Raw genomic sequence first — 11646 nt, 5'->3', positions numbered from 1 at the left:
AATATAATGTATCTTATGCATAACAAACATCCAAAGTGAGGTGAGGCGTAAACACAGAAAACTGACATTCCTTATTAATTTAAATTTCCAATAAGATGTCATCATCTTTACAATTTCGATCATGCATTGCAATGAAATCAAGGAGAGTTTCATATCTATATAAACTGTTGAGTGTTTTATTGTTTCAATATTACCGTTTTGTATCGTTTACATACGATTTTATTATCTTAAATTAAACGTGTATCTTTTCTGCTATGAATGTTTACAATTTATTTTTTGCAGATGAATCAATATATGATTGCAAAATGAACGACCAATTAAACAAAGGAGGTACAGATGGTGATTGGATAATAACAAGTGGTTCACAACACACATCTGCTGAAGAGTGCAAACAATATTGTCTGCAAACTAAAATTTGTGTAGCTGTTCATTATGAGTATGAACACAAGTATTGTTTTGTTTACAACAGGACAACAAGACTAACTCAGCGAGATAATGCAATTTATTCAAAAAAAGATTGTGTGGACACTCAAAGTAGGTCGATATGGTGATCAGCTTAGTCATTTAAGTGATAAGTGGAACTTACTTTTTTTTATGTGCGTACTTTTTATCTTCATTGATCATTCAGCATATATACATTCGACAATCCTCATATATATACACATGTACATTTCAGATGCACACATTTATATACACTAGTATCACAGTTTGAAAATGTCCTTTAATATTACAAATGATACTTTTATATATATATGTTACAGCCATTTTCTAAATTTAGTCATAATTCATAGTCACTAATTTTTCTAGGCATTTTACAAAATGCCTGAAATTAATTTATAGAATGATATGTAAAAAAAAAATTGAAAGCTTTGAACATCGGAGCAGTTTTAATTATGATAATTACTGAAATAAAAAAGAAGAGTTCAAATGGTCAAGAATTAATTTTAATGAAATATACCAAATTAACACAAGCACAGAACTTTACAAATGTGTTATCATGACTAGTTTGACTTGTATCTTTTGGCTTATAGCTTTTAAAGGACTGAACTCAGTGAATCAGATCTCCCATAACGGTTGATGTGTCTATTACTGGAGTTTATTTGAGGCAGTGAATATGAAGATACTCATAAATTGGCACCACAACCATAAACCGCTTTGTATCGCGAAACCCATGCTATAGATTGGCAAGCGGCAGTCGTAATATCTGTCCTATATCCAGAATAATCCACCTCAGAAAATACCCATATGAATTATAACCAAATCATCCTCATCTTAAAAATGCATGAAATATTTGCTACTGAAAGCAAAGAATCAGTCAATTATAAACAAACCTCTTTTTCTCTGTTTCAAATGTTTCGCTTCACTGTTTTGAATCTGAACTTTTTGTTTGGAAAGTTTGTTCTATTGAAAAAACAATTTGTCCTTCTGTCATTTTGATAATTTAAAAATAGTGAAAAATTACTATCTGAAATACAGAGTGAGTACATACTTAACGTAGTTTGACTAAAAGAACATATCATATGACATACAAACCTTCCCAGCTGGTTTTTGGAACATAATTTAATTCTACCGAACCATAAGTTATTTTCTTGCAAGATATTGTGTTTTTTTTCACTTTTTGTCATATACATCTCAAGGATATTATTCTTCTACAAATGGCCTGAAGCTGAACAGGCAATTTGTGGAATTTTGTTTCAAAATTTCAGTCATTTTACAACTAACTAGGTATTTTTAGTCATTTTGTATAATGCTTGTCAAGGTGAGGCATTTTATAAATTGCCTGAAAATTCAGTCATTTTACAAAATGCCTAAATTTAGAAAATGCCTGTAACATATATATATTCTTTCAATATTATCTCTCTTCACCCTTTTTTAATTTTTATACTTTTAATTAAAAAAACACACGGTTATGCAAGATGAAAAATAGAAAAAGAATGATAGAATGTATGCAGATGGATTTCTAATTCCGTCACATGTTCAAATTCATAAACCATCCATGCACAAGTTATTACCCAGAGACATATCTTTATAAATTGGAACAAAATTAATTATTTCACAATGCTACATAATAAAATGAATAATTACACAACCAACATAAACAAAAAATATCTATGTAAAAGTCAAGGATTCATATAAATAAACAGTTCATTATCATTTACATTAACTCAATTTTTTCGTCCGTATCGTCGTGTATTGTAATCAGTATCACGTGAACATACTTCTACGTCATTGTCAAGTCCCTATCTTACATTTAATTTCCCCTGTCCCTTTTAATTTTGCGATTAGTCTATCTGGTAGTAACCTACTTTTTTTGTGGATAAGTGATTATATGAATTAAAGGATACTGTTGAAAAACAACAATTAAGCGGCACACGTACATAACCAACAGATATATATAGATTTATCTATGGTCACTGTCATCGTTTTAATATGTTTTCCGTATATGAATTTATATTACTTATTACAGTATTTTTATAATTTTTTCCTTCTACCATACATTTCAGTCTAAGATAGATGAAAGAAGTACTTTAAAAACGCTCAGTATAATATATACTTAATTCAATGTTGGTTGCTTAACAACAACTGGCAATTTTTTTAATACATATTCAGGAGAAGAACTAATGGATACCAAATAATTAATTTTACAATAGAATACAATATGCGTTTATTCGAAATAAGGTTCCTCAAGAGACAATGTCATAGATACAATCATAATTGAGTTGTACAAACAATAACACACATAAATACAATATATAATACAGATGTGGTAATAACAAATACAATATAAGATTATTTTTATTGTTGAGCTCAAGTTAGATCGGTGACGGATGAAGAACGGTCATTCTTGACTTGGAAAATGAAAGTATGTTTGATAAGGGCGATAGACCATAAACAGACTGCTTATAAATTGTTGGAATGGTTAATTTGAGTGTTTAAAGCATTGTACCCACTCGAAGTACCAAATCAACATTCATAAACTCATCATAGACCTACTTTCCAACCGGGCGCTGCTGTGTATTTACATATTCTGAAATGCCAACCTGACGCCCCAATTTAGAAAAAACTTTTTTTGCGGCCGGAAGCATTACAGAGATGACAACACATCCTTAGACAAGTTTAGATTTAGTTTTTCAATTGCATTATGGGTCACATACGGGTAAAAAGTTGTCCAAATTGTGGCCTGCAACTTAACATTTAATAAATTTATTTCAATTTGAAAAAGACAGATATGTAGCTAATTTAAGTATATCGATATAAATTACAACCTTTCTGCGGTTATCTTTTCACGCGATATTTTGTAGTCTAGAAAAGTATATGGAATGTTTGTAATTTGCAGATTAGCCAATGGTAAACCATAAAAGTATACTTTTCATATCTAAGTACACCGAATGAGTATTTGTATACTCCAGAGTATTCTAAGGTTAATTTTCAAAAGTTCCTAAACAATTAATTTTTTTACATAATTAAGGCCGTTAGTTTTCTCGTTTGAATTGTTTTACATTGTCTTAAATGGGCCTATTATAGCTGATTATGCGGTATGGGATTTGCTCATTGTTGAACGCCGTACGGTGACCTATAGTTGTTAATGTCTTTGTCATTTTGGTCTTTTGTGGATAGTTGTCTCATTGGCAATCATACCACATCTTCTTTTTTATATATTTGTAAATAAAATATCCCAAAAGTATATGGTTGAATTAGTAGATATGGGTTTGCGACCTGAACAATCTTAACTTTCAGAAATTGGAAGACAATTAATTTATTTGGCACCAGTAATATAATGGCTTATTCATGCATGTTTCAGAAAAGACATTTGGCACCATTTCATATCAACTTCATCAAGTCCTGAAAACAGCTCATATCATTACATTACGAGAACTTTACCACTCATTGAATTTATTTGTTAAATTTTGTCACGGATTAAAGTAAAACACTAGTTCAGGACAAGTATAAAGTATTCGATGTAAAAAGTGCTTGAATTCGAGAAGGAGAGGACCGGATTGTGATACCAAGAGTTGGAACATAACTATCGTCACGTGTGACACACATATTCCATAACAGTCAACCAACTCGGGATGACGTCCGTAGAATTTGAAAGGGATGATTCCAACTTCATCACTTGGAACTCTTGGACCAATAGCTTCATATTTTAAGGAGACACCCTTTATCAAGGCAATCATGATGAAACTACAGGCTCTGTAAAATCAACTGGGATATATATATATGTTCCATATGCAGGTGTTGCTACATAGAAATAGAAAGTACCACAATTGGGAAGCTGAATTCTCTCTTTTGTCATACAGTGTTGTTCTCAACAGACCGTCTTTGTCAATTTCCTAATGTAAGTCGATATACTGTGTCTTCTGTAGCTTTAATTTCAAGTTCGATGAGATAGATAAGATCAACATACTCACCAAACGTAGAAGATTTTACTGAAAGGACATCATTTATATAGCGGAACGGGAAGGTAGATAATAATGTTTTTCTTCTTCCAGAGAAGGTCGTTTATAAAGTAGGCATCATATAAATAGAGGAGCAGCTCGGCAAAAGAGGAGTTCAGTTGGTTCCCGTGGGCATACCTATTGTTGGTTGTTTGTTAAACCAACGTAACAAATATGTGGTCAATCAAGCAATAAAGCATCTTGATAATGTCAGTTTGAGACACTTTTTTTTATAAATCAGAGTGATTTTTTTACAAAGTACATTTTTTTTTCGTCAAAATATACAAGATACTTGTATTTAAGTATGATATTTTCAAATAACTATAGCCTGGATCAATTAACGGACAACTCTCTGGACACTTTGCCAAAGGATTTATCATTTGGACATTTAAATGATGTGGGATCCTGAATAATAGAGAAGCTGAAATTGTTTTCTCATACAAACGAATAACCCATGTATTTTCAATTACCGAAAGCAAACTTGATAACAACATTGATGAAACTAAAATTAATATTTAAGAATATAGCAAATCAGACGAGATAAAAACCGGCTTCATATAGAGCAATAGACAAATGGTCCGTGACCAGAGTATAACCCAATGAACAGCTTTAACTGTCATTTTATATCAAACAGGTAAATTCAAGAACTATCCCAGTGGGAGATGTGTACAGACCATCGACTAGCACCATTTAATGGTTCGTTCTATGCATTCAAAAAAGAATATCTAACAACTATGACTTTATTGTTGACCAAATAAAGGATCCAAAGATTAATAACTTTAAGGCTACCTATATACATAAACTTTAGTCAACTTTTCTATTATCGAGAAACTGATCCGTGTGACTAAAGCTACAACATGTACATGCGCACATATTGATCACATTTGTGTAACAAATGATTTCAACTACTTGAGCGTTCACCATCTAACTTATATAATAACCAGTTAATATATAAAAGGTGACCCGAATGCACATACTTGTGCATGTACTGATTTTGAGTCATGAACGATAACCCCGTACCCTTTGTTTTTCTATTATACAACCATCAAATATAGCGGATACAGTAAAGTCAACGAAACTGAATTCTTTTATAACATTCGTCAAGTTGATGGATATTTGATCAAATCTTTAGCTGCTGAAAGTCAGATATGGAAGGCATTCAAATTTATCTTTATGAAGGTAGTAAAAAGTTCAAGAGCACCGCGTCACTTTTATGCACCGCTTTTGGGGTATTTCGTGGCGGCCAGTTTTTATTGGTGGAGGAAGCTGGGGTGCCAAGAGAAAACCACCGACCTTCGATTGGAAAACTGACAATCCTAGTCAATTATGATTAGAGTCGAGTGCACCCGCGCCAGCAGGGTTCGAACTCACAACCTCTGTGTTGACTTGCTAGTGATTACAGTAGTAACTTCTTAGACCACTCTGTCACCGAGACCCTGTATCTCCTGTTAGAATCCATGGATAGAGATTATCTTTAACAAATTAAATTAAAATATCACTTGTGAACATTGAAATGGAGAGCATACTGACCAACCTATTCATGATGCGATCGAATATAAGTGCAGGGATAGTTGAGGGGTTCCTTCCCATGATCGTTTTGCAGTAAGGTTTTAGACTACATAATATATATTGCCAACTAACATGACTAACTTGAAATTTGTCATAACATACACCCAACGTAGCTGGCATATTGATAGGAGTTGGGCTCTCTCTATATTAGCGTTCAAGTGAAAAAAAATGAGGTTGACCGATATAAGGAACGTTGCTCCAAAAAAAAAAACCCGACTTAGGCAATAAATGCCTCAGTTGTCGTTTGTTGATGTTGTTCAAAAGTGTTTCTCGTTTTTCGTTTTTTTCTTATAGATAAGACCGTTGGTTTTCTAGTTTGAATGGTTTAACATTAGTCATTTTAGGGGTCCTTTTTAGCTTACTGTTCGGTGTGATCCAAGGCTCCGAGTTGTAGACCGTACATTGACGGTATACAAATAGTATAATGATGTTCAAGGTGTTGAAAATAGACCCATTTTTTATTTACACGAGGTTGCATTTGATTTATATGAAACGCACAGTAATCGTTATGAAAAAGATTAGCCTTTATCATTTCATTCTTACAGAATTGAGTATTAGGTGTTATCCCCCAGAATCAACAATCATAACAAGCCAGCTTACTACTACAGAGGACACTTTCACAACAAAAGTAGAAAAAGTAACAAAACCGATCAGCGATAACCAAGTGACAATTTTCACCACAAAGTCAACTATCGAAGAAATGGAGAAAATTATCAAAGGTAAACATGATAAAGGATTATCTTTCAAAAGTTTAAACTTTCTTTTATTTTTAGGTTTATATGAATTTTTGTTTGTAATGTAGTGTGAGTGTTAACAAATGACGTTCTTTTAGTATAACGTACATTGTATTTTATACAGGTAAGAAAGCGTACAATATATACATTTGTAATGCTTACATAGGTATAAAAAGATGTGGTATGAGTGCCAAAGAGACAACTTTCCATCACAATTTGTCAAAATAAACTATTATACGTCAAAGAATGGTCTTTAACACAGAGATTTGGTTCTCACCGAACAATACGTTATAAAGGCCCCACAAATGACTAGTTTTAAACCATTCAATAAGGAAAACCAATGGTTTAATCTCTATAAAAAACGAAAAACACTTGTGAACTACATCAACAAATGACAGCATCTGAACAAAAGGTTCCCGAATTAGCACAGATGCAAACATGTGCAGCGGGCTTAAACGTTTAAACAGGCGCCAACCTTCAACCCAACTGAAACAATAGTGTAATATCACAACAAACAAAGACCCTAAAAGACAACCATAACTTGAACAAAATGTCGCCAAATAAACTAAATAACGTGAATTAGTTGATTTGTTAAAACTGGACAGTTGCCTTTATATTTTTTTTTTTATAAAAACAGTCTTTTCAGATACATCACCTTCCTTTTTGGTGGCATTAGTTTTTGCTATTATGGGTTGTACCGTTGCTCTCATCTTTGCTGGTACAACTTTATTTTACAAAAGGTATTTAACGATATATTTCCGTTGAAATGTAGCATGTCTTTATATAGCAACTTCTGTCGATTATACACCTGTTGTGAGAAAATTACAAGTGTTAAATTAAGATTGGTTGTGTTGGTTTGGGTAGGGCTCGGGTATCTCTGTTGCGTTTTTCTTTTACTATGCCCTAATTCCCTCTTTTCGGCCATTATCTGTTTTTGTATACGAGTAAATTATGTTTGAGTTCATTCGGCATCTTCTTACATTGTGCGTTACTTTATTCTCCTAGAATATGCCAGGTTTAAAGAATAACTGATAAAATTTTCTCTCATGGATGTGAAGTTAGCAGCCGGTTAGTTATTCGATATTCAATATTCACTATCCAACTGGCTGCTAGCAGTCGGTTCGTAATTCAAATTTAGTTGAAAATCATAAAAAATATAATATTCAATAACATTAAAAGCATGATTTTCATAGTTGACAGGAGTAAAAAGATACGTAGGAAATCGTTTTATGACCCCTTCAAGTTGTCGTAAACTATCGTTGTCCTCGAATATAAACCTTTATTAATACTTATGTAAGTTGTATATTTGTCTTTATGTAATATAGATTTTTATCAATAAAACGACATCAAAACTTTATAATTGTATATCTTATATTTCTTAAAACAAAAACAAAAACCAATCACTCTAGAAACATTTAGAAATATAAATAGAAATATATATCATGTATCATGTATATGGAAAGCCCCCAAAAAAGAAATGTATAGGGAAAATCTACCTGATATCGCTTAAATGAATGTGAGAACCCCCCCCCCCCCCCCCTGTTCTTCCAATGTCCCTAAAATTTGACGAATAATTCATAAACTCTGTATATATAAAGTTTGTATCAAAAGGATTTCCCAGAATAATGTCATCTTTGATATCTACGGAGGACTAAGATTGTCACTTTTCAGCTAAAAATTGTCAAATTTTCAGGACAAGGGGCACAGGGCAATGGTGAGAGCCCCTGATCTCTCAATCTGGCTAATATTTATACAACCTTCATAGACTATGATTTATTGAATTTTATGTACTTTGAAAGTCAAGGGGGGTCTCACTCTCATTTAAGCGGTCTCAGGTAGGTTTTCGCTATATATTTCTTTTTTGGGCTTTCCATAAATATTTATATTTATATTTCTAAATGTTTCTAGAGTTATTGGTTTTTCTTTTTGTTTTAAGAAATATCATATATAAAAGTATATATTTAAAGTCGTTTTATTGATAAAAATCTATATTACATAAAGACAAAAATATGAAACTTAGAAAAGGGTTTATATTCGAAGACAACGAGAATTCATGACAGTTTGAAGTGGTCATTAAACGATTTCCTACGTATCTTATCAGTCCTCTTAACTATGAAAATCATGCTTTTAATGTAATCAAGTATTTAATTTGTTTTTATGATTTGCAACTAAATTTTGAATATCGAACTGACTGCTAGCAATTGGTTGGATATTGAATATCGAATAAGGAACCGGCTGCTAACTTCTATGTATGACCATATTTAAGTTTTGATAAGTAAAACGAAATATGGTAAACTATTCAACATATTTTTGATTATATGAAAGCATTTAATTGGTCCTAGTTTTACAACCGATTGAATTTTATAAATCTGTCATTATGACAAAAGAAAACAATATCAAAGGACACAACGATGTTACTGACTTGGGAGAGTCATTTGAGCATTTGACTTTGCCATTTGCTTAGGCACATTCCTTTTATATTTTTCCTCTGAGTTCGGTCATTTTGTCATTTTACTTTTTACAAACCTGTGGAATAAAAAAGATGCAGTTTAAAACATTTCAATAAATAATGATAGTGTAAAACGGTTAACATTTTTAAATATATAATGAATTAATACAAACAAAAATACAATTTAGTACGATCAAACAGTTGTAGTGATCTAATCTGTATTATCATATTTTCAGACAATTGCTTACACAGAAAAGTCCCTTAGCACCAAGCGTTAATTATGTTGACCTTAGTGTAGCGAGGGAAGTTTCTGCTTACAGTGCTATCAATACTCAAGTTGTGAATGAACAGTATGAGACAGTCAATGCAAGAACATGAATCCGTTCATTATCGTGATAACATCGTGATCCTATACAACATTACTTATCACATATATCGATTCATTTATTTGTAAATAATGGAAGATTGGACATTAAAAGAAACACAATATTTAACTACTTTATCGAATTTTTTCGAAAAGACTTGACTTTATGATAATTTACGAGCAATACATAGACTATGTTCAAAGAAATTCAAAAAGTTACTAAAGATACCAGCATCGAGGACGAATTCGGATATTTAACAACAATGAATGGTGTAAAAGAAACATCACTGTTAAAGAAAGCAAAATTAACAAAAGAAAAAGAAAACTCGATTTTTTTTCAAAAATGTTTGTGTAGAGTTCCCGTGTATACCGGGAATTTCTGCATTTTACAAAATATTGACAAGTTGCAATAGAATAGAGAAAGTAAACGGAAAATATTTCAAGTCGACAACAAACAACCCGACCAAAGAGCAAAGCAAATTTCCAGGCCAATGCCATCAATGGGTCTTGAACAAAGCTAAGAAACTCTCCGTATACATCAATAGTTTCATTTTAACACGCACCACAATTGACACACACAGGCCGGCCCAGTTACCATTTCAAAATTATAGAATAATCCTATTTGATATATGTTTTTGATTCCATAATATATTTGATAAAATGTTATTGATTTCATTATGAATAAGCCATGTCATGTAAACTGATTCAATGTGATTTGTTTACACCTTCAACTTAAGGCTTATGACAATAGTAGGCTTTTCATAACTATGATGCGATTATTGAAAACAAATCATCCGTTATATTAAGTCAATAAATGTTGCAGAAAATGTCTGATACAATTTAAATTAAAAAAAATGTCCAAAAATATTGGGTCGGATTATGTAAGTTGATATATTGACAAATTATTAAGAATATATGGATACCAGTATTAAGTTATAAAATTCTTGGCACTGGTTTGATACAATTGATTATTGGTGAACTACTATTTCACTTGGTATTAACAGTTCAGTATTACGACACTGCTTGTTCCATTGAACACATCTTTTCCAAATCGGTCCGTTGATACAATTAATAACTTAGGTTTCAACTTCTTTAGAACAATAACATAAATTAGTTGGTTATTCATTAAGTTATAAAGGTCCTCAAATGTGCAATTTTTGATACACCCTTGATTAACATGGTTTCTTGATTGCGCGTTTTTTGTTAAGGTACATTTTGAAAAACACGATTCTTTTTCTATGTTGTGTTTTGTGTGCTGTTGTTAGTGATTTTGACGTTTTCTGTTTTCACATGAGATTGTCAGTTTGATTTTAGATTTACGAGAGTGAAGATCCCTATGATGTCTTTCACCTTTCTTCGGACTCTCCAAATCTATCAAATATTATTTTTGTAACATTATATTGAATAAAGAAAAAGATAAATTAATTAAATGTCAAAATTATTTAAAAGTTTTAAAACTATACATTTATTATTTTGAGTTCGCCTTCTTCATGTTCTTTGGTAGGTGTCATTAATAGTAAAATATAGTTCATTTTGCAATTCAATTGTTTGTGAAAAGTGGAGGTGTTTTTTACCTTTAAAATAACAAAATTTGCGGAAATTTTATGAACAGAAAGTATTATTAATCTATTTTCACTTTATAAACAAATAGGTTAAGCGCGGCAAAAGAATCGCTGGACGTTTAATTGTTTCCGGAGATTACTTCCTCAATCGTTTGGAGAAATTTATAAGTTATTAACAATGGAGTTAAAAATCTCTTTCTTTACATCGGTAATCATAATATTACATGTACTTGCTGTTCTCAAAGGTATGATGATGATTTAGTAAACGTTATTTATTAGGTAAAGTTTTAGTTCCAAAATTTGCACCATGTTTTAATGGTATTGTTTATACATATCTTTACCGTTTTTTTCTATCTTTTTATGTCATGTTTCTCTGGTTATATCAAAAGTTTCAGTTTTAAATATACATCTTCTGCTAAGTATGATAATTTTAACATTTTGTATTTTTTATAAAGATTTATGTACATGTAGTATGAAACTAAGACAGTATCTGTAATTCGATTCTTATATTTATATTCAGCTGAGGAAA

The 11646-nt window shown here is 31.5% G+C and overlaps 1 protein-coding gene across 1 annotated transcript; it reads left to right on the top strand.

Annotated features, from left to right (window-relative positions):
* The first annotated feature begins 288 nt into the window (after positions 1-288).
* Positions 289-10163, top strand: LOC134686482 (uncharacterized). The gene is made up of 4 exons (XM_063546148.1): positions 289-534; positions 6554-6727; positions 7389-7482; positions 9428-10163. Exons 1-4 carry the CDS (start codon positions 306-308, stop codon positions 9567-9569), a joined length of 639 nt encoding a protein of 212 aa, XP_063402218.1. The 5' UTR covers positions 289-305; the 3' UTR covers positions 9570-10163.
* Positions 10164-11646: the final 1483 nt, after the last annotated feature.

Source organism: Mytilus trossulus, chromosome 10 (genome assembly GCF_036588685.1).
Source record: "Mytilus trossulus isolate FHL-02 chromosome 10, PNRI_Mtr1.1.1.hap1, whole genome shotgun sequence".
Classification (NCBI taxonomy): domain Eukaryota; kingdom Metazoa; phylum Mollusca; class Bivalvia; order Mytilida; family Mytilidae; genus Mytilus; species Mytilus trossulus.
The sequence above is the reverse complement of the archived record's forward strand: the minus strand, read 5'-3'. Positions and strand labels throughout refer to the sequence as shown.